General features: G+C 46.4%; 1 protein-coding gene across 1 annotated transcript in view; it reads left to right on the plus strand.

Annotated features, from left to right (window-relative positions):
- The window catches only part of LOC124018381 (ephrin type-A receptor 3-like), a gene marked incomplete at its 5' end in the record, with an annotated part of 85,433 nt that extends 77,268 nt beyond the window's left edge, over positions 1 to 8,165 (plus strand). The window contains 2 exons of the mRNA XM_046333670.1: positions 615 to 773; positions 5,266 to 8,165. Of these exons, the coding sequence (XP_046189626.1) occupies positions 615 to 773; positions 5,266 to 5,371 (265 nt within the window). The remainder of the gene's footprint in view (positions 1 to 614; positions 774 to 5,265) is intronic.
- Positions 8,166 to 24,999: the final 16,834 nt, after the last annotated feature.

Here is a 24,999-nt window from a genome sequence, read left to right on the forward strand (position 1 = left end):
CATTTGACTTAAAGCCTGTCCAACATACATGTTTGGAGCTATATTGACTTAATTCCCTAGAAACAGTGCAAACAGTCATATTGGAAAATCATCAGACTAGTCTGTATGACAAAGTTAACATTACATTGTGTGTGTTGCTTTCCTTCCACTTGGGAGAGCCTGTCCATAACGCACAGCAACGGAACGGGTTTGTGGGTAGTTCCTTCTCTCCACAGGTATTTCCTGATGGGGAGACCTGTGGTGTGTGTGTGTGTATGTGTGTGCGTTTGTACATGCTGTGTGCGTGGTTGCCTGCATTTGTGTGTGTGTGAATGGGGAAATGTGATTTACAGCCTTTTGTTTTCGCTCTGTGCAGCATGTTATTTTATACTCTTGTTTTCTGGATAATAACCTTTACTCTGGGCAGGCAGACAGAGATGTCAGCTGAGAGGAGGGAGAGAGGAAGTCGGGATGATATTATTTATGTTCTAAGGCTGACCAGCTCTCTGTGGGGACTGTACTGTGTCCCATGTCACCCCACTCATCACGAGTAGTTCAGGCATGGCCACTGTTCCAACGGTTAACCCCCCCCCCCTCTCTCCCTCCCCCTCTCCCCTGCTTCCCCCTTCTCCCAGGCCAGCCAACCTGCTCCTGGACAGGAGTAGTTCCGAGGTGGTTCAGTCATTGGGAACAATGGGGGATTGGCTGGACAACGTGAGGACTCTGCCCTGTAAGGAAGCCTTCTCTGGGGTCAGCTACAGCTCCTGTGACACCCTGCCCAAGACCTCCGCAGAGTAAGACTGCTTCTTATGACGCTCTGTAGTTACACTCATACTCACACTTACAGGGCTCACTGAACACTTGCTAACGAACCAATGTTCAATTTGAATTTCCGTTTTTTTGGCTTGTCCAACAAGCAAACAAAATGTAAATTGTTGTGTAACATGGTTTAAGTTTGTATTTGAACGTGATCTAATATTTGAAGAGAAATGGAAATGCCAGGAAATTTTTGTGTCTGAGTGCAACAGGCTTAAAACATGACTTTTCCCTTAGAAAGTCTCTCATGCCACAGCAACCCAGATTTAATACACCTCACACGCACCCCACCCCCACTGGGATGCCATCATGTTTACAATCTGCTCCCATTACTTGAAGGCACCGCTGTGGGTCTAATCTGTTAACCATGGACGGCAGCATTTGATTGTAATCTATAATGACAGAGCTTTAGCCACGCTCACTGGTACACACTGGTACACACTGGTACACACACACACACACACACACACACACACACACACACACACACACACACACACACACACACACACACACACACACACACACACACACACACACACACACACACACACACACACACACACACACACACACACACACACACACACACACACACACACACACACACACACACACACACACAGAGAGAGAGAGATAGAGTGAGTGAGTGATAGTGAGAGAGATAGAGAGAGAGAGAGAGAGAGAGAGAGAGAGAGAGAGAGAGAGAGAGAGAGAGAGAGAGAGAGAGAGAAAGACTCTCTAAGCTCAAGTTCTGACAGGATCTACAGCCTGTGAACAGCTTTAGTAGAGTGGATCTGGCAGAATCTACGATCACAACCCCCATGCTCCCACATCTCCCCCGTGCTCCCCCATCTCCCCCATGCAACTCATAACAACCTCTCTCTCTCTAATAATAAACCTCCATTTGGGCTCCCGGCTCCTCCATGATGCTCATATAGGCTTCATGGGAAATGCAGTGATTTGGCCCGCTGGAGGCCTTCTCTCCTTCCCTCCCTCTCTCTCAGCAGAGGATATGGCCTTTGCAGACCTGCTGTTGTGTTAATTGACGAGGTATTTGACAGTGTAAATAATTTGACAGTCATAATCAGGCTGATCAAAGCGGAGGTCTCTGTCTCTCTAACCCTCTGGGCTCGACAGTGACTACAAAGCCTAACAAAAGGCCCAGGCAGTAATTACCACGTTGCCTTTTGTTCTGATGTCAATATAAATAATGAAATGCAAATAGCGTATGAAATTCCCTCCTCACTATGGCCTAGTTTAATTGCCTGAGAGAGAGCCTGATCTGTCCAACAGAACAATGCCTTTTAAGGAGAGAGGACTCTCTTTTGCTCTCGCTCTCTCTCGTGCTCTCTCTCGCTCTCTCTCGTGCTCTCTCTCTCTCTCTCTCTCTCTCTCTCGTGCTCTCTCTCTCTCTCTCTCTCTCTCTCTCTCTCGTGCTCTCTCTCCCTCTCTCTCTCTCTCTCTCGTGCTCTCTCTCCCTCTCTCTCTCTCTCTCTCGTGCTCTCTCTCTCTCTCTCTCTCTCTCTCGTGCTCTCTCTCTCTCTCTCTCTCTGCTCTCTCTCTCTCTCTCTCGTGCTCTCTCTCTCTCTCTCTCTCTCTCTCTCTCTCTCGTGCTCTCTCTCTCTCTCTCTCTCTCTCGTGCTCTCTCCCTCTCTCCTCTCTCTCGTGCTCTCTCTCTCTCTCTCTCTCGTGCTCTCTCTCTCTCTCTCTCTCGTGCTCTCTCTCTCTCTCTCTCTCTCTCTCTCTCTCTCTCTCTCTCTCTCTCTCTCTCTCTCTCTCTCTCTCTCTCTCTCTCTCTCTCTCTCTCTCTCTCTCTCTCTCTCTCTCTCTCTCTCTCTCTCTCTCTCTCTCTCTCTCTCTACTCTCTCTCGTGCTTTCTCGCTCTTTTTTGCATTTTTCTCCGAACATTTAATCAATGAATTCATGTCATCAATGAAAGAATCCTTTTAACCAATTACTACGGAGGCACAAAAAGGCTTGCTTTGCAGACTCAGTAGAAAACCACGTACAGTATTGATGGAAAACATCACAGATGAACTGTAAAGCCTACACATGGTTTCTGATAACAAGATCATTCTACGGCATCTCTGTAGAATTTAACTGGATAAAAGCATTAATAGGATCATATGATTGTTTTAATCCTCTGAGGGTACAGTCCTGACACACAGACAGACCAGTCCCGGACCGGAGGATATATCAGTCTATTGATTAGTAGTGTCTTAATCCAGTTCTTTATATTCAACAGGAAACTACCCACCCACGCTCTGACTGACCTCTGTTTGTCTGCCAGACTAATCAAACCCTCATACCGCTCCTCAATCCACTGACACATCATGCTTATATCCACTCTTAGAAAAAAGGGTTCTTTGGCTGTCCTCCTCTGTTGATAGGGTTCTACATCGAACCGAAATGGGTCCTACCTGGAACCAAAAGGATTCTACCTGGAACCAAAGGGGTTCTACCTGGAATCAAAAATGGATCTTCAAAGGGTTATCCTATGGTGACAGCTGAAAAACCCCTTTAGGGTCTAGATAACACCTTTTATTCCAAGATCAAATCAAATCAAACTTTATTTGTCACATGCGCTGAATACAACATGTGTAGACCTTACCGTGAAATGCTTACTTACAAGCCCTTAACCAACAGTGCAGTTCAAGAAGAGTTAAGAAAATATTTACTAAAGTAAAAAATAATAAAATGTAATACAATTAAATAACAATAACGAGGGTATATATAGGGTGTACCGCTACCGAGTCAATGTGCGGGGGTACAGGTTAGTCGAGTGTAGCTACTGATCAATTGACAAAGATGTGGTTTTAAAACTAAGGTTCTGGTAGTTCTGAGGCCGGGTGGTCTGAGGCATTAGACTTCCTCTCCCGTTTTCTTTACTGCCTCACTTTTATTGACACACAGCAGCAGGAATGGAGCCTCTGTGTGCTCTCATAGTGAAGAGCCTCTTCAGACTTCTACATGAGACAGTCCTTTCTGTCTGACGAACAGGAAGCTGCTCACTGTAAACACTTCCAACATATCCATTATGGTTCTCATTGGTCATGTGGAATATAGCGGTCAGGAGTTTGGGCCCTGGTCTACTTAAACCTGATAGATGATGAGCTCCACTTTAATACACTTCAAAATGGAAGGGACAAAACGCAGTCCTTTGTTTTTATCCATTTTCACTGCTTTTTAAATGTATGTCATACTTTATGTTCATGTTTTATGCAGTTTATTTACTTGATTTATGTTTTGATTTGTAACATGTTGTTCATGGTGTTAACGCTGTGTACCCATACTCCTTTTTGAGAGACTGTTGCCAGTATGGCTGTGTGAACTTATATTCACATTCCCTGGCCCTGCGTCCTGCCTGTCTGTACTGTAGAATCTGTCTGACGGAGGTCCAGCACCACGTCACAGCAGCCACCTGCCCAGAGTGGGAGCCTTCAATGGGGATCACCACCCTCTAACCCCCCCCCCCCCTCCTCCTCCTCCCTTCAAACTCCAGAGACAACGGATGGTGGGTGGACTGCAGTACACTGTCTGGCTGCCCTCCAAACTAGAACCCCCTGCTTGCATTCAAATAACTTTATAAGGACTTTTCATGTGTTGTTTCATGTGCACCCTACAGACTAGCAGAGAAGCCTGTTGCACTAAAACTGAAGCTCAATGTGAAACCAAAGCTACATTATGTTAACTGAGTGGGTTTGAGCTCTGCTGTTTCTAACTCCGATCTGCTTCACTAATATGCTTCTATAACAACAGTCACCTACAGAAGCAGAGATGAAGGTGTCTTGTCCATTGCTGGACCTAATATCACCATGCTGCTACATACAGTCCACTAGATTAAACATAACACAGTCTTTTTTGTGTGTCTTTCTAAATTGATGTGTGTAACCCATACTGTGTGCCGATGTTGTGACAAAGCATGCCGTGACCATTTATTTTATTATGCATTTGTTATCCACCTATCTGTACCAGTGCGGGTCCCTTCCAAAGACACACACACACACACGCACACACGCACACACACGCGCGTGCACGTACACACGCACACATGTACACACACGCACACACACACACACACACACACACACACACACACACACACACACACACACACACACACACACACACACACACACACACACACACACACACACACACACACACACACACACACACACACACACACACACCACTTCAGACTAAGCAATATACCAAAAACTGCTCAGGGCCACTCTGCCAGCAGCTGACTAGAGACTCTGGCGGCCCATCGGCCTTCTGGGAAATGTGGTCCTGTGTGATTGACAGGCCAGCGGAAGGAGGAGGGGATGGGCATCACTGACGGCATGCCATTAATGTCACTGTCTTACACTGAACCACTTACTCTCTCTCTCTCTCCCTCCTCTCTCTCTCCCTCCTCTCTCTCTCTCTCCCTCCTCTCTCTCTCCCTCCTCTCTCTTTCTACAGGGACCTAAAGAAGGTTGGTGTGACTATCGTCGGCCCCCAGAAGAACATTGTGAGCAGCATCAAAGCACTAGAGAGCCACAGTAAGAACGCCCCTGTCCCAGTGTAACTCGACCGAGCCACTAGAGACTGGCTGTCTGGCTGACTGGCTGCCCTCTGGGCCCCGTTCCAATCTGAATGAAACCCCTCTGGGCCCTGTTCCAATCTGAATAAAGTCCCTCTGGGCGACGTTCCATTCTGAATGAAGCCCCTCTGGGCTCCGTTCCAATATGATTTAAAGTGTCTCCCCTTCAGACCTCTGTGAACGTTTCAATGACGTTCCTTCCACAAGGGAGGCTTCCCTTTGCGAGGGGTAGTGATGGGGAGAGGAGGGCCTCATTGGATTAGAACAGCCCTCTGATCTCTCTAACATACAGGAAGGAAGTCCCAAACTAAAGGAGGAAGTAGACACTCCACACAAATGCTGAGATGCCTTACTCAGAACAGGAGAGGAGAGGAGAGAACCTGGCCTTGGACCTTGGGGCATGGCGATAAAGGGCTGGTGCTGGGATTGGATAACGTGGGGCAGCAGGGCCCTTTGTGTGACCTATAGTGGTAAGGGGCTCGTTGGGAACTGATCCAATCGTGATCCTGTGGACTTGACTGACAACTCTTTAACTCTGGAGAGGGGGACATTAAATGCCTTGAGTAGAATAATGCAGTCAGCAGGAGCAATTCACTCACATCAACCTGGAGCAGACAGAAGCAGACCTGGAGATTCATTCATGAACTTTGAGACGCTGGACTCCCACCACTGAAGACCCCACTCACTCTCACAGAGAAGGACTGATACCACTCTGTGTGTCTGTGTGTCTGTGAGTGTGTGCTCCTGTGTTACTCAAGAGAAAGTCAGCTTGAGAAAGAAGCCAAACCATTGGATGGGCACCCAGACTACAATAAGCTATGTTTCCCCTAGCTAATAGCCTACAGTCTGAAAACAGTTGATGTCAAACAGAAAGCAATAATCACAACAATCAGTTTATCACTTTGATCAACCAGAACCAATGAGACTCACACAGTTTACGCTGATGGTTCACAGGACATATCAGACCACATACAGAACTGTAATTAACTGCCACAAGTCTGCTTATTATACCGTAGGTAATGATACATCACTCCAAGCTTCCTTATTCCTACCCCTAGTGTGAAATCTCAGTATGTGTTATTCATTCAAACTAAAGCAGGATAGAGAGAAAAGGAGAGATCGAGAAAGAGAGGTAGAAGTAGAGAGAGATGTGGAGGGAGAGAGGAATAGAGAAGGAAATGCAGAGAGAGACAGACAGACAGACAGAGAGAGAGAGACTGACAGAGAGAGAGGTAGAGAGAGAATACCTTGCAACCGACTACTCCAGAGCATATTCTGCTCTGTAAGGTAGATAGATGACACTCAATGACCCCGAGCTCTTCTAATGCTTTCTTCCAGCAGCGGTGGAGATCTCACAACTCACTGGAAACAACGAGTGTGTGAGTGTTATACATCTCTGGAGCAGACAATGATTCTCTCTGGAAACAACGAGTGTGTGAGTGTTATACATCTCTGGAGCAGACAATGATTCTCTCTGATCTGAACAATGTTGCGTGTGGATGCGTGATAGCACCCCCGTCTGTCCCCTGCCCGCCTGTTGCCCTTAGCTGCTGTTGTATGTTCTATTAGCATGTACATATGTAAACAACCATGTAACTATAGCTACTAGCAGGACAGTCCCCTTCCATAGCCATCCCTTTGTACAAATGGTTCTATGTATAAAAGAATGAACAAAAATATCTGTGCAACATTTTGAAAAGGCAAAAATTATTTGTATTATATTTGATGTTATTTTGTCTTATATTTGTTTTTTACATTAAAAAAGCAATTATAATAACCTATTATTTATTTGTTAACATATACAGTGCATAAGTGTAGTGTTTTGTTTGTAGCAGACAGTAGGTTATAACATGGTTCTGTGACAGCGTCGTCAATGTTTTCTGTTTTCTTTATAATCATGGACATTTGGAAGAGCAATACTGTTAACCACCCCCTCCCTAACTGTTAACCACCCCCTCCCTAACTGTTAACCACCCCCTCCCTAACTGTTAACCACCCCCTCCCTAACTGTTAACCAGTCCCTCCCTAACTGTTAACCACCCCCTCCCTAATTGTTAACCACCCCCTCCCTAACTGTTAACCACCCCCTCCCTAACTGTTAACCAGCCCCTCCCTAACTGTTAACCAGCCCCTCCCTAACTGTTAACCACCCCCACCCTAACTGTTAACCACCCCTCCCTAACTGTTAACCACCCCCTCCCTAACTGTTAACCACCCCCTCCCTAACTGTTAACCACCCCCTCCCTAACTGTTAACCACCCCCTCCCTAACTGTTAACCAGCCCCTCCCTAACTGTTAACCAGCCCCTCCCTAACTGTTAACCACCCCCCCCTAACTGTTAACCACCCCCTCCCTAACTGTTAACCAGCCCCTCCCTAACTGTTAACCAGACCCTCCCTAACTGTTAACCACCCCCTCCCTAACTGTTAACCAGCCCCTCCCTAACTGTTAACCACCCCCTCCCTACTCTTTTAGCTTTCTTTAGATGAACGTGTGTGCGTGTGTATGTGTGTGCATGCAAGCGTGGGTGTGTGTCTCTGTGTGTGTGTGTGTGTGTGTGTGTGTGTGTGTGTGTGTGTGTGTGTGTGTGTGTGTGTGTGTGTGTGTGTGTGTGTGTGTGTGTGTGTGTGTGTGTGTGTGTGTGTGTGTGTGTGTGTGTGTGTGTGTGTGCTTGTGCAAATGTAAAAGGCCTTGTCTACTAATGTTAAATGATTTGTAGTGGAAACATTTATATTTTTATAATAAACATTCTTAAAATATTTTTGGAAAAATTAATGCAGATAAACTTGCCCCTATGATTCTTTCTGGTATTTTACAGCTTTGGGACAACATAACAAGGCACTAACTTAGCCCTCTCCTGTCTCTCCCAGACATCTGGTCTCCAGCTCTCCTCTCTACTCCCCACAGAGCTTCTGTTGTCAATCCCTGTTCTTCTGCTCTGAATCAGAATCCATGTTCAGGGCCACTTCCAATAAGGTCTTTCATATAGAGTAGAGCAGCCCGACGTAGTTAGCAGGTAGATTTATTGTGTGATTTTAATGCAGCTGATCTTACAGGGTTCCAGAGTGGGTCAGTGTCTGGGGGGATGTCTGGGGGCTGACTGATCTCGTGTGCGCGCGCGTGTGTGTGTGTGTGTGTGTGTGTGTGTGTGTGTGTGTGTGTGTGTGTGTGTGTGTGTGTGTGTGTGTGTGTGTGTGTGTGTGTGTGTGTGTGTGTGTGTGTGTGTGTGTGTGTGTGTGTGTGTGTGTGTGTGTGTGATGGTGACTGATGGTCTCTCTGCTCTCCCCTGGAAGCCTGACACTCTCCAGATGTGATGTGAGGAGCAAGGGAGAGATGGAGAAGAGGAGCGAGGGAGAGTTGGAGAAGAGGAGCGAGGGAGAGATGGAGAAGAGGAGGAGCGAGGGAGAGATGGAGAAGAGGAGCGAGGGAGAGATGGAGAAGAGGAGTGAGGGAGAGATGGAGAAGAGGAGCGAGGGAGAGATGGAGAAGAGGAGTGAGGGAGAGATGGAGAAGAGGAGTGAGGGAGAGATGGAGAAGAGGAGCGAGGTAGAGATGGAGAAGAGGAGTGAGGGAGAGATGGAGAAGAGGAGCGAGGGAGAGATGGAGAAGAGGAGCGAGGGAGAGATGGAGAAGAGGAGCGAGGGAGAGATGGAGAAGAGGAGCGAGGGAGAGATGGAGAAGAGGAGCGAGGGAGAGATGGAGAAGAGGAGCGAGGGGAAAGGGATAAAGGAGAGGAAAGGGGTGAGCTGGACATTGCCCCCTAGTCAGGGAACGATGAAAACATTATGTTACACATTGTTGTTCCAATTTGTTCTTTACTGTGAACTAAAACCCCTGAGCTCCTGGGAACAAGAACTGAACGGGGAAAGATGGAGGGGAGGAGCAAGGGAGAAGAGTGGAGAGAGAGGGAGATGAACTAGCAGCTGCAGGAGGACAGGAGACAGACAGGAGGTGAGAGGTAAAGAGATAGATGGAGAAAGACTATGGGTGAGCGAGAGAGACTAGGCAGTAGGCAGGAGAACAGGACAGGAGGTGTCTGCATCAGTCCCCTTGTAAAAGTGAGAGGCCAGTAGAACACAGTGTTAAGCTAACACAGTCAGGCAGGGAGGTTAACAGGGCCCATTTATCACCCGCTGTCTAACTCTGCTCACCTGGCAGGATCAGGCCCAGAAAGCATTTCTCCACTTGGGGAACAGGGATGAGGATATTTTTTTTTAAACTATTTATTTAACCTTTATTTAACTAGGCAAGTCAGTTATTTTACAATGACAGCCTACCTCGGCCAAACCCTCCCATAACCAAACCCTCCCACTGAGGTGCAGTGCCTTAGACCGCTGCACCACTCAGGAGCAAAGAAAGCATGTTTCTGCTTCGTAAATATCTGTTCTGAGTACAACACTGTAATGTCTGTATCATATTTTGAATTGTAAACCCCAAACCCTCTCTTTTCAATCTCTTACTAACTCTTCCACCATCATTTCTTCCCCCTATCATACCCCCTCCTCCCAACCTTGAACCCTATCCCCTCTACCCTGTGGAGCAAACCCTATCTTCCCCTCTCCTCCAACTCTTCTACCATGGACCCCTTCAACCCCCTTTACTTCATGACATGGACTCAACCCTTTTCTCGTTTCTCTCCCTATCTGTCACAGTAAAGTCTCCAGCTGTGTGCAGCTGCAGTGCGGGGCGTGACACCAGCTTGGAAAGACATTGGCTCTGTCTTGTGTACTTGGCCAGGGATGCATGCTGGGAGGATGTCATCCATATACACACGTTACATAGAAACACTTTCACAAAGGTGCATTTCTACACACACAGTAACATACACTACATAACCAAAAGTATGTGGACACCTGATCGTCGAACATCTAATTCCAAAATCATGGACTTTAATATGGAGTTGGTCCCCCCTTTGCTGATATAACAGCCTCCAGTCTTCTTGGAAGGAGAGTCCACTAGATGTTGGAACATTGCTGCGGGGACTTGCTTCCATTCAGCCACAAGAGCAATAATGAGGTCGGGCACTGATGTTGGGCTATTAGGCCTGGCTCGCAGTCGGCGTTCCAATTGATCCCAAAGGTGTTCGATGGTTTTGAGGTCATGGCTCTGTGCAGGCCAGTCAAGTTCTTCCACACAATCTCGACAAACCATTTCTGTATGTACCTCGCTTTGTGCATGGGGGCATTGTCATGCTGAAACAGGAAAGGGCCTTCCCCAAAAAAGGGCCTATCCTGAACCATGAAAAACAGTCCCAGACCATTATTCCTCCTGAAGCTCCCGACGAACAGTTCTTGTGCTGACGTTTCTTCCAGAGGCAGTTTGGAACTCGGTAGTGAGTGTTGCAACCGAGGACAGACCATTTTTACACTCTTCACGTGCTTCAGCACTCGGCGGGCCTTTCTGTGAGTTTGTGTGGCCTACCACTTTGCGGCTCCTAAACGTCTCCACTTCACAATTACATCACTTACAGTTGTGTACGTGTGTGTATAGTGTGTATGTTATTGTGTATGTGTCTGTGTTTGTTGCTTCACAGTCCCTGCTGTTCCATAAGGTACATTTTTATCTGTATTTATTTGATCTAATTTTACTGCTTGCATGAGTTACTTGATGTGGAATAGGGTTCCATGTAGTCATGGCTCTATGTAGTACTGTGCGTCTCCCCTAGTCTGTTCTGGACTTGGCTGTGAAGAGGCCTCTGGTGACATGTTTTGTGGGGTATGCATGGGAGTACAAGCTGTGTGCCAGTAGTTCAAACAGACAGCTTGTGCGTTCAACATGTGAATACAAGTAGTGATGAAGTCAATCTCTCCTCCACTTTAAGCCAGGAGAGATTTCCATGCATATTATTAATGTTAGCTCTCTGCGTACATCCAAGGGCCAGCCGTGCTGCCCTTTTCTGAGCCAATTTGTCCTAAGTTCCTCTTTGTGGCACCTGACCACATGACTGAACAGTAGCCAAGGGGTGCGAAAACTTGAGCGGAAAGGTCCTGCCTTGTTGATAGTGCTATTAAGAAGGCAGAGCAGCTCTTTATTATGGACAGACTTCTCCCCATCATAGCTACTGTTGTTTCAATGTTTTTACCATGACCGTTTACAATCCAGGGTTACTCCGAGCAGTTTAGTCACCTCAGTTTCAACATCATTCATTTAGTTGAGGTTTAGTGTTTAGTGAATGATTTGTCCCAAATACAATGCTTTTAGTATTTTTTTTAGATTTAGGACAAATGTATTCCAACCATTCTGAAACTAACTGGATGTAACTGGTTTCTACTTCCTCTGAGGAGGAGGAGTAGTAGGAAGGATCGGAGGACCAAAATGCAGCGTGGCATGTATCCATAATGTCATTTAATGGAAAATTAATACAAAATACAAAATAACAAGAGAGTCAAAATGAAAACTGAAACAGTCCCGAATGGTGCAAACACTGAAACGGAAAAATAATCACCCACAACTGAAGGGTGAAAACAGGCTACCTAAGTATGGTTCTCAATCAGGGACAACGATTGACAGCTGCCTCTGATTGAAAACCATACCAGGCCAAACACAGAAATCCACAAATCATAGAAAAAAGAACATAGACTGCCCACCCCAACTCACGCCCTGACCATACTAAAACAAAGACAAAACAAAGGAACTAAGGTCAGAACGTGACACTGGAGCTCTTTGTTAAGTGTTGCAGTTATTGCAGTCGCTGAAATAGCTGACGTGTATAGTGTTGAGTCATCCGCATACATAGACACACTGGCTTTAAAGGAAGGGGCCTAGACAGCTGTTCTGGGGAATTCCTGATTCTACCTGGATTATGTTGGAGAGGCTTCCATTAAAGAACACATTCTGTGTTCTGATAGACCACTAACGCTTTATCCACAATATAGCAGGGGGTGTAAAGCAGACTATGATCGATAATGTGAAGAGCTGCACTGAAGTCTAACAGAACAGCCTCCACAATCTTTTTATCATCAATCTCTCTCAGCCAATCATCAGTCATTTATGTGTTGTGCTTGTTGAATGTCCTTCCCTATGATCGTGCTGAATGTCTGTTGTCAATTTGTGAAAGTCTGCTGTCAATTTGTTTACTTTAAAATAGCATTGTATCTGATCAAATAATTTTTTTGATTGGTCGGCTCTTTGAGCCAGTAAAGGGGGCTTTATTATTCTTAGGTAGCAGAATGACTTTTGCTTCCCTCCAGGACTGAGGACACACACTTTCAAGTAAGCTTAAATTGAAGATATGGCAAATAGGAGTGGCAATATAGTCCGCTGTTATCCTCAGTAATTTTCCGTCCAGGTTGTCAGACCCCGTTAGTTATGTACTGTATCTCTCGGTTTACTCAACAGTTTATATCATTCCCCATGAATAATATTCATAAGAATATACTGAGAAAAGTCTAATGTATTTGCAGCCTTCAATTGACTGTCAATGAGAGCAGGACAGACGGATCACAACAGGGACAGACTAGTTGTAGACTGACTGATGAGGCCAAACGGCAAACAGAGAGCTGTCACACACACACACTCATGTGTGCGCACACAGTGTGGCAGGATGGATGATACCTGTAGCCTACATGCTGGCTCTGGTCTCCACAGAGCCTTTTCTCTGACAGACTCGTCCATCTCCTGGCATCCAGGGAAAAGTGTGTGTGTCAACAGGGCCCAGTGCCTGCTCTCCTTAGCTGTCTCCGTAACAAACGATGTGCTGCAGACTGGAGTGAAATGATCATCACAAATGCTCCACCATGATACCTCTACTCCACTGGTGGTAACAATGAGACATCAATACTCCTGGGTTTTTACTTTCTCAGTTCTGCTCTGAGTCCATCTTTCTCTGCCTGGGTCCTTTACTGCAATACTCCATGGTGTTGAGCTGTGATCTTGTAACCCATCTAGTCATTACGGTGTAACCCTACTCTAAATCACAACAAAAGATCACCAAGTGACTGTTGTAATCTGGCTAGGACTGAGTGGACATGTAATGGTGTTTGTCTGGACTGGAGAGAGTTGACTGTAACAGTTACACTGACCTCTGATCGCTAACGAACACACACAGCTGTCTCTCTGTCTATCGATAACACTGCTCTCTCTCTTTCCCTCTTTCACACTCCCCCATTCAGCCTGATAATTGATTTTAAATAAAGGAGGAGTGATGTGGAGGGTCTGCTGGTGGAGTGATGTCACCATCCTCTCTTCTCTCTCTGTGGGGTTGGTTTACCGGTAGAGCTGACTGGATGATGACATCAGCAGACGTCAGGCCCACAGAGAAGCATTCCAACTCCAAATTCATTCCAGTTCTAATTATACATTCCAAATCCAATCAGATCTACAAGAAGTGTTCAGTTGTCATGTTGTAAGGTTTTTTATTCAAATTTGGTTCCTTTAATGTGTTGGTGGTTGCTGCCTTTGACACCTCATCTACCCACTCTCTCTCTCATTTTCTGTTTCCACGTTGTCCAGACATGACTAGTCCTTTCCGGCCCTCCCCAGTGGAACCTCCACCACACCAATACCACAGCTAACCACACTGTAATACCACTGTAGCTACACAGGAATGCTCCCCATTGGACAGCAGTCAAGGCTGCTCAGGCCATTCATCATGGGGGAGGCCATTTTCAGTAGTTGCAGAAGACAGAGGAAAGACTCAGTCATGAGGTCATATCCCAGACAGATTATTTATTCAAAAGAAAATCATCCATATTTGATCCATACGTCTATATCCTATTTATAGAATGTATTCACGTACAGTGCAAAAACAGGAGTGTGATAGTATACTCCGTTACTCTCTCTCTGTCTCACACACACACACACACACACACACACACACACACACACACACACACACACACACACACACCGTCAGGATTAAGAGCTGTCACAAAAACAGGTGTGTGATAGTATACTCCGTTACTCTCTCTCTGTCTCACACACACACACACACACACACACACACACACACACACACACACACACACACACACACACACACACACACACACACACACACACACACACACACACACACACACACACACCGTCAGGATTAAGAGCTGTCACACCCTGTTTCTTTTGCTGGAGCCTCGTCAGACAGAAGGGCTCCGGAGGGAGGAAGTAGCCAGCCTTTCTTCCTGCTCCGCTCTGCTCACACACACAAACACACACACACAAACATACACAGACCCACATACTCTCACACACACAAAGGTAAAGCAATTTATTCCTGTGCTAATTATGCCTGACATTTACAATGACTTTTCGTTTGGTGCTAGCAGTGCCTCTTTAACAAGGTTGTCGATTGTCAAACACTGTTAGATATCCTCTGATCGCTACTCTGTGTGTGTGTGTGTGTGTGTGTGTGTGTGTGTGTGTGTGTGTGTGTGTGTGTGTGTGTGTGTGTGTGTGTGTGTGTGTGTGTGTGTGTGTGTGTGTGTGTGTGTGTGTGTGTGTGTGTGTGTGTGTGTGTGTGTGTGTGTGTGTGTGTGTGTCATCTGCAGTGACCCAGGGACAGGGCTCTAGTGGAATCAGTATGTATTGATGGTGAAAGACAACACCATGAGTTAATGGATCCATCATGTTAACATGATGATGGGGCATTATACTAAGTCTCTAGAGGAGAGAGAGTGTAGGACAGCATTACATTTGATCTTTTGGGGGGACAACCTAATCATGTTAACATATTGCTTGGTGTGTGTGTGTGTGTGCCTATGGTTATGACATTAATATAGGGTGTGTGTGTGTGTGTGTGCGTGTGTGCCTATGGTTATGACATTAATATAGGGTGTGTGTGTGTGTGTGCGTGTGTGCCTATGGTTATGACATTAATATAGTGTGTGTGTGTGTGTGTGTGTGTGTGTGTGTGTGTGTGTGTGTGTGTGTGTGTGTGTGTGTGTGTGTGTGTGTGTGTGTGTGTGTGTGTGTGTGTGTGTGTGTGTGTGTGTGTGTGTGTGTGTCTGTGTGTCTGTGTGTGTGCCTATGTTTATGACATTAATATAGGGTGTGTGTGTGTGTGTGTGTGTGTGTGTGTGTGTGTGTGTGTGTGTGTGTGTGTGTGTGTGTGTGTGTGTGTGTGTGTGTGTGTGTGTGTGTGTGTGTGTGTGTGTGTGTGTGCCTATGATTATGACATTAATATAGGGTGTGTGTGTGTGTGTGTGTGTGTGTGTGTGTGTGTGTGTGTGTGTGTGTGTGTGTGTGTGTGTGTGTGTGTGTGTGTGTGTGTGTGTGTGTGTGTGTGTGCCTATGATTATGACATTAATATAGGGTGTGTGTGTGTGTGAGGAGGGGATGGTGGAAGTACCCCCTGATATTGACAAAGCCGTCTTTCTTTCTCTCCCTCTCTCTATTTGTCTCCCTTCTTGTTCTCTCACTCCTTATTTCTTGCTCTCTATTGCTATCTCTTTTTCTATTTCTCACTAGAGCTCTGCTACCTAGCCCGACGACCCCGACAATATACATCGGGTTAAGTCCGGGTGGGGCCTGTTTTTTCTTCAATAACTACAGTAGGGTATGGGCAGTGCTCAGTTATCATTAAATTCATCACTTACATGTTGAAACTGAGCCATTTGCTTGTGCTCTGCTGCGCAGTACAATCATATCTGACTAAAATCGTAACATTCTGTCAGAAGTGCTTCAACCTCGTCAAATATAAAACAGGAGAGATTATTTCACAGAAAACAATATTGTTCCTTGAGTTTTGTCTGAGTTTAGAGTGATGAAATGTAGCTTAACAGTTAACTGTTCTGTAATGTCTCATCACTGAATAGAGTAGCTCAAACAGAGCCATTGCTATGGTTACTCACAGATCCAGAGCCACCATGAGCAAAGCGCAGGAGCAAGTGATGGACAGAGAGGAGCAGTGAATGGATTTCCTAACAGAGTTATTTCTGATTCTGGTTTTCGTGTCGGGCTGGGGCTTAAAGCAATCAGGCCTGTGTAGGGTAGGGCTCTATCTCTCTCACACAATGTCTATCTCTCTCTCTCTCTCTCTCTCAACCCCCATTGCTGACAGTGAGTCTACGTTGGCAGGCCAGTTCAGGTGGCACTCTGCCTACTTTCCCCTCTAAAAGAGGTATGTATGGCCATTACACATAGCTAATCATGTGATGGTCTGCTAGCTCTTCAGCCCTCCATGGAAACTCTGAACGGCCAGCAAGGTCCACTCACATCAATTAGGTTCACTTCTAATCGGAGCCAGGAAAACTACGGTCAGAGGATTGAAATGAGAATTGTATTTAACAGAATCATTTCAATCTCTAAATTGGCTTTGGTTTTCAGTAGAAAGGTCTGTAATCTGTATTTTATTCTACTGATTTTGGAAGCAGAGTTAGAAACCTCAAATTTGTCAAAACAAACTGCACCAGAATGTAGACTCTGTTGCAGTTTTAACAGTAGAACTCCATGACGTGGTGCCGTGGTCACATATACAGTCTGTGTGTGTGCGCTACAGTGTAATATATTTGCTCAGAAACAAGTGTTAAAAAGCCAATGCCATGTTTAGGCAAAGTAATTCATCTATTTTTCTGTCAAGTGGATGGCTACATAACCTTTTAATTCCAATGTTAGACCTGTAAATGTTATACAGAGATCCTGTGTGGCCTGTAGCGACACAAAGACGTACAGTATCTCCATAGTAATGCCTTGTCTTCAATGTTGTTCATCACCCTCTAGCCAGACTACTACCCCATGTGGCTCTACACTCTAGAAGACATCCCACACACTATGGTTCAGATCTGATTATCACAAGATAATTCCTGGGTGGAAACTCTTGCCCAGCTTGTATTTACAGTGGGCATATTTCAGGGCTTTTTGACTGTCACAGCACCACGGTTTAGCAATCTAACCTGACAGACTGAATCCCTATCTGAGTCTGATCACATGCTATTCATCAGCCAACATGCTCTGTTTAAACTGAGACAACCAACAGAACACTGAGACTGTGTGGGTGGGTGTGTGGGTGCATACATGCTCTGTTTAAACTGAGACAACCAACAGAACACTGAGACTGTGTGGGTGGGTGTGTGGGTGCATACATGCTCTGTTTAAACTGAGACAACCAACAGAACACTGAGACTGTGTGGGTGGGTGTGTGGGTGCATACATGCTCTGTTTAAACTGAGACAACCAACAGAACACTGAGAATGTGTGGGTGGGTGAGACTGTGTGGGTGCATACATGCTCTATTTTTAAACTGAGACAACCAACAGAACACTGAGACATGCTCTGTGAGACAACTAACAGTGAGGTGTGTGGGTGCATACATGCTCTGTTTAAACTGAGACAACCAACAGAACACTGAGACTGTGTGGGTGGGTGTGTGGGTGCATACATGCTCTGTTTAAACTGAGACAACCAACAGAACACTGCTTTGTTTAAACTGAGACAACCAACAGAACACTGAGAGACAACCAACAGAACACTGAGAGACATGCTCTGTTTAAACTGAGACAACCAACAGAACACTGAGGGTGTGTGTGGGTGCATACATGCTCTGTTTAAACTGAGACAACCAACAGAACACTGAGACTGTGTGGGTGGGTGTGTGGGTGCATACATGCTCTGTTTAAACTGAGACAACCAACAGAACACTGACTGTGTGGGTGGGTGTGTGGGTAAGCATACACTGTGACAACCAACAGAACACTGAGACTGGTGGGTGGGTGTGTGGGTGCATACATGCTCTGTTTAAACTGAGACAACCAACAGAACACTGAGACTGTGTGGGTGGGTGTGTGGGTGCATACATGCTCTGTTTAAACTGAGACAACCAACAGAACACTGAGACTGTGTGGGTGGGTGTGTGTGCATACATGCTCTGTTTAAACATGAGACAACAGAACATGCTGAGACTGTGTGGGTGGGTGTGTTTACATGCTCTGTTTAAACTGAGACAACCAACAGAACACTGAGACTGCTCTGTGAGACAACCAACAGAACACTGAGACTGTGGTGGGGGTGGGTGCATACATGCTCTGTTTAAACTGAGACAACCAACAGAACACTGAGACTGTGTGGGTGGGTGTGTGGGTGCATACATGCTCTGTTTAAACTGAGACAACCAACAGAACAAGACTGAGACAACCAACAGAACACTGAGACTGTGTGGGTGGGTGTGTGGGTGCATACATGCTCTGTTTAAACTGAGACAACCAACAGAACACTGAGACTGTGTGGGTGGGTGTGTGGGTGCATACATGCTCTGTTTAAACTGAGACAACCAACAGAACACTGAGACTGTGTGGGTGGGTGTGTGGGTGCATACATGTGTAAAAATAAAAAAGGGGGGGTGAAAAAAGATATAATGTATTTTACCTTTATTTAACTAGACAAGTCAGCTAAGAACAAATTCTAATTTACAATGACAGCCTACATCAGCCAAACCGCCCAATCACAGCCAGTTGTGATTCAGCCCAGGGTGTCTGTAGTGATGCTTCAAGCACTGAGATGCAGTGCCTTAGCCCATAATGGACCTATGTATTTTCCAACTAGATCTCACGGTTTTACAAATTTGACTTCAGATTCATATCCACGTTTCTAATTGTTTTATGGGAGGGCGGCAGATAGCGTAGTGGTTAGATCGTTGAGCCAGTAACCATGGAGGGCTGAAGGGCTAGCTAGATCAAATCCCTGAGCTTTCTCGAAAGAGGAAGTGGTGGCGAAAGAGAGGCAGACGTGGCGGCATCCTGACAAGACTACGTTGACAAGCAAATATACTGAAACTGCCCTCTGTTCTATTGGCGAATGTGCAGTTACTGGAGAACAAACTGGACAACAAACTGGAGAACAAACTGGACAAGTTCCGTTCAAAACTATCCTATCAACGGGACCTGAAAAATGATAATATCCTTGTGTTTCTCAGAGTCATGGGTGAACGAAGACATAGATATACATTTTTCTGTTTTTTCTATGCATTGTCAAGACTGGACGGCAGACTCAGGTAAGATGAAGGGAGGAGGGGTGTGTCTCTTCAACAACAGCTGGAGCGCCATCTCTAATGTTAAGGAAGTTTCACGTTTTTGCTCGTCTGAGTTAGAATACCTCATGATAAGCTGCAGACCATACTGTTTACCAAGTTTACCATACTGTTTACATTTTTCGTAGCTGTCGATTATCCACCACAAAATGAGTCTGGCACTAGCAGCTGTATAGGGCCATAAGCAAACAAGAAAATGCACATTCAATATCAAATCAAATCAAATGCAATTTTATTTGTTCACATACACATATTTAGCATATGTTATTGCAGGTGTAGTGAAATTGCTCCAACAGTGCAGTAATATCTTACAATTCACAACAATACACACACATCTAAAAGTAAAATAATGGAATTAAGAAATATATAAATATTAGAACAAGCATTGTCCAGGTGTGGCAATGTCCAGGTGCAGTGTTGACTAAAATGCAGTAGAATTGAATATAGTATATACATATGAAATGAGTAAAGCAGTATGTTAACATTATTAAAGTGACTAGTGTTCCATTATTAAAGTGGCCAGTGATTTCATGTCTATGTATATAGGGTGATGGCTAGTGATGTCTATTTAACAGTCTGATGGCCTTGAGATAGAAGCTGTTTTTCAGTCTCTCTGTCCCAGCTTTGATGCACATGTACTGAACCTGCCGTCTGGATCATAGTGGGTTGAACAGGCAGTGGCTCGGGTGGTTGATGTCCTTCATGATCTTTTGGCCTCCCTGTGACATCGGGTGCTGTAGATGTCCTGGAGGGCGGGCAGAGTGCCCCCGGTGATGCGTTGGGTAGACCGTACCACCCTCTGGAGAGCCCTGTGGTTGCGAGCGGTGCAGTTGCCGTACTAGGCGGTGATACAGCCCGGTAGGATGCTTTCAATTGTGCATCTATAAAAGTTTGTAAGGCTCTTAGGGGCCAAGCCAAATTTCTTCAGCCTCCTGAGATTGAAGAGGCGCTGTTGAACCTTCTTCACCACACTGTCTGATCAAATCTTACAATGACAACTCTGATGCTCGATGGATGTGGCAGGGCTTGCAAACTATCATGGATTGCAATGGGAAACACAAGCCTAACAGATGAACTAAATGCCTTCTATGATCGCTTCGAGGCAAGCAACACTGAATCATGCATGAGAGCACCAGCTGTTCCGTACGACTGTGTGATCTCGGACTCTGTAACTGATATGAGTAAGACCTTTAACTTGTTATGGCTGCAATCCCGCTAACGGGATCGATATGACAACTACCAGTGAAAATAGAGGGCGCCAAATTCAAACCACAGAAATCTCATAATTACAATTCCTAAAACATACATGTGATTTACATCATTTTAAAGTTAATCTGGTTGTTAATCCCACCAAAGAGTCCCCATTTCAGATAGGCTTTTCAGCGAAAGCACTACAAACGATTATGTTAGGTCTCCACCAAACCACAATAAGCACAGCCATTTTCCAGCGAAATATAGCATTCACAAAAAGCAGAAATGGAGATAAAATGAATCACTAACCTTGAATTATCTTCATCAGATGACATTCATAGGAACTTCATGTTACACAAGACATGCATGTTTTGTTTGATAAAGTTCATATTTCTATGAAAAAATCTGAGTTTACATTGGCGTATTAGATTCACTAGTTCCAAAAACATCAAGTGATTTTGCATAGCCACATCAATTCAACAGAACTACTCATAAGAAATGTAGATGATAATATACACATGGAATTATAGATATACCTCTCCTTAATGCAACCGCTGTGTCAGAATTTTTTTTTTTAAGTTAACGGAAAAAGCAACCCATGCAATAATCTGAGACGGAGCTCAGAACAGTAGCCAAATTAGCCACCATGTTGGAGTCAACACAAACCAGAAAATACATGATAAATGTTTCCTTACCTTTGATGAACTTCATCAGAATGCAGTCCTAGGAATCCCAGGTCCACAATAAATGCTTAATTTGTTCGAAAATGTCCGTTATTTATGTCCAATTAGCTACTTTGGTTAGCGCGTTTGGTAAACAATTCCAAAGTCACAAAGCATGTCCACTATAACGTGACGAACGCAGGTCCTTCCCCTGTGAACGCGCATAGTGAAAGCATGGTCAACTCGTGGCAGTGGTGACTATTTCCTGTGTCATTCGAACCCCCTTCACATTAGATTCATCAGACAAAGTTCTATTGACTGTTGACATCTAGTGGAAGGCGTAGGAAGTGAAAACTCATCCATATCTCGCTGTAATTTCAATGAGAGCTTGGTTGAAAATCTGCCACCCCCAGAAAAAATACAAACAGGAAGTGGAATCTCAGGTTTTTGCCTGCAATATGAGTTCTGTTATACTCACAGACATAATATAAACAGTTTTAGAAACTTCAGAGTGTTTTCTATCCAATACGAATAATAATATGCATATATTAGCAACTGAGACTGAGGAGCTTGCAATTTACAATGGGCACCTTTTCATCCAAACTACTCAATACTGTCCCTGCAACCATAAAAAGTTAAGCATGTAAACATTATCAAGGACGTGGGGCAAGACAGAATACCAGGACGCATATTCAGAGCATGAACTGACCAGCTGACAAGTGTCTTCACTGGCATGTTCAACCTCTCCCTGACCCGGCTGTAATACCAACTTTTTCAAACAGGCCCAGTCCCCAAAAATGCCAAGGTAACCTTCCTAAATGACTATCACCCAATAGCACTCACATATATAGCCATTAAAGGTTTTTGAAAGGCTGGTCATTGTAATGATCTTCGTCTGTTGTTTGTAGAAAGTCAGACCGAAATGCAGCGTGTAGGTTACTCATGACTTTTAATGAAGCTAATACGGTACATGAAATAACGGAAGAAGAAAACAACAAACGAATGAAACTAATACAGCCTATCTGGTGACTAACACTAAGACAGGTACAATCACCCACGAAATACAACGCGCACTCAGGCTGCCTAAATACGGTTCCCAATCCGAGACAACGAGAATCAGCTGACTCCAATTAGGAATCACCTCAGGCAGCCAAGCCTAACTAGACACACCCCTACTAATACACACTCCTAATTAATACAAACCCCAATACGAAATACAACATATAAACCCATGTCACACCCTGGCCTACCCAAACATATAACAAAAACACAAGATACAATGACCAAGGCGTGACAGAACCCCCCCCCTAAGGTGCGGACTCCGGGACGCACCTCAAGAGCATAGGGAGGGTCCGGGTGGGCGTCTGTCCATGGTGGCGGTTCTGGCTCGGGACGTGGACCCCACTCCATAAATGTCCTAGTTCCTCCCCTTCGCGTCCTAGGATAATCCACCTTCTCCGCCGACCATGGCCTAATAGTCCTCACCCTGATCCCCACATAACTGAGGGGCAGCTCGGGACAGAGGGGCAGCTCGGGACAGAGGGGCAACTCAGGACAGAGGGGCAACTCAGGACAGAGGGGCAACTCAGGATAGAGGGGCAACTCAGGACAGCGGGGCAGCTCAGGATAGAGGGGCAGCTCAGGATAGAGGGGCAACTCAGGATAGAGGGGCAACTCAGGATAGAGGGGCAACTCAGGATAGAGGGGCAGCCCGGGACAGAGGGGCAGCCCGGGACAGAGGGGCAGCCCGGGACCGAAGCAGCCCGGTACTGAGGGGAAGCCCGGTACTGAGGGCAAGCCCGGTACTGAGGGGAAGCCCGGTACTGAGGGGAAGCCCGGTACTGAGAGGAAGCTCGGTACTGAAAGGGAGCCCAGTACAGAGAGGGAGCCTAGTACTGAGAGGAAGCTCAGTACTGAGAGGAAGCTCAGGCAGGTAGTAGGCTCCGGTAAATCCTGGCTGGCTGGTGGACCTGGATGATTAAGGTTGTCTGGCCGATCTAGAAGATTTTGGTAGACTGGCACTTCTGGCGGATCCTGGCAGACTGGCACTTCTGGCGGATCCTGGCAGACTGGTGACGCTGGGCCGACTGGCGGCGCTGGGCAGACAGGAGACTCCGGCAGCGCAGGAGAGGAGAAAGGCTCTCTGGCTAGCGCAGGAGAAGAGAACAGCTGAACAGGCGCAGCGCGCACTGGCTGCTGAACAGGCGATGCGCTGGGCCGACTGGGAGCACTGGTGGCGCTGGACAGACAGGAGACTCCGGCAGCGCAGGAGAGGAGAACAGCTCTGGTTGCGCTAAACAAGCGGGAGACTCCGATAGCGCAGGAGAAGAGAACAGCTCTGGTTGCGCTAAACAAGCGGGAGACTCCGGCAGCGCAGGAGGGGAGAAAAGCACTGGCTGTGCTGAACAGGCGATGCGCACTGGACGCGCTGGGCCGACTGGGAGCACTGGTGGCGCTGGACAGACAGGAGACTCCGGCAGCGCAGGAGAGGAGAACAGCTCTGGTTGCGCTAAACAAGCGGGAGACTCCGATAGCGCAGGAGAAGAGAACAGCTCTGGTTGCACTAAACAAGCGGGAGACTCCGGCAGCGCAGGAGGGGAGAAAAGCACTGGCTGTGCTGAACAGGCGATGCGCACTGGACGCGCTGGGCCGACTGGGAGCACTGGTGGCGCTGGACAGACAGGAGACTCCGGCAGCGCAGGAGAGGAGAAAAGCTCTGGCTGCGCTAAACAGGCGAGGCGCACTGGAGGCCTGGTGCGTGGTGCTGGAACTGGTGGTACTGGCGCGAGGACACGCACAGGAAGCCTGGCGCGGGGAGCTGTTACCGGAGGACTGGTGTGTAGAGGTGGCTCTGGATAGACCGGACCGTGCAGGCGCACTGGAGCTCTAGAGCACCGAGCCTGCCCAAGCTTACCTGGCTCGATGCCCACTCTAGCCCGGCCAATAGGAAGGGCTGGTATGAGTCGCAGCTGGCTCTGCACCCGCACTGGAAACACCGTGCGCTCCATAGCATAACACGGTGCCTGCCCGGTCTCTCTAGCCCAACGGTGAGCACAGGGAGTATGCACAGGTTTCCTACCTGGCATAACTATTCTCCCTTTTAGCCCCCCCAATACATTTTTTGGGGTGACTTTCCGGTTTCCAACTGCGTCGCAGTGCTGCCTCCTCATACTCACGCCTCTCCGCTTTAGCTACTTCTATTTCCTCCTTGGGACGGCGATATTCTCCCGGCTGCGCCCAGGGCCCTTTACCGTCTAATATCATCTCCCAAGACCAGAAGTCCTCATATTGCTGCTCCTCACAATTAACAGGGAGAGTAGGCTCAGGTCTGACTCCTGACTCTGCCACTCTCTCTCTGCGCTTTCCCCCGTTACCTACGATTTTCGCTCTGTATAGCCGTGCTCTCCTTTTCGATTCCATCCGTGTATAGCCCTCTTCGCATTGCTGTAGGGAATCCCAGGCGGGCTCCTGCACTCGCACTGGATCGGACGCCCACCTGTCGATTTCTTCCCACGTGGTATAATCCCTGCTTCTGCCGTCCATATCGTCCTCCTTTAGCTCCTGCCAGTTCACACGCTGCTCGGTCTGTGAATCGTGGTGGGTGATTCTGTAATGATCTTTGTCTGTTGTTTGTAGAAAGTCAGACCGAAATGCAGCGTGTAGGTTACTCATGACTTTTAATGAAGCTAATACGGTACATGAAATAACGGAAGAAGAAAACAACAAACGAATGAAACTAATACAGCCTATCTGGTGACTAACACTAAGACAGGTACAATCACCCACGAAATACAACGCGCACT

Source organism: Oncorhynchus gorbuscha, unplaced genomic scaffold, assembly GCF_021184085.1.
Source record: "Oncorhynchus gorbuscha isolate QuinsamMale2020 ecotype Even-year unplaced genomic scaffold, OgorEven_v1.0 Un_scaffold_499, whole genome shotgun sequence".
NCBI lineage: Eukaryota > Metazoa > Chordata > Actinopteri > Salmoniformes > Salmonidae > Oncorhynchus > Oncorhynchus gorbuscha.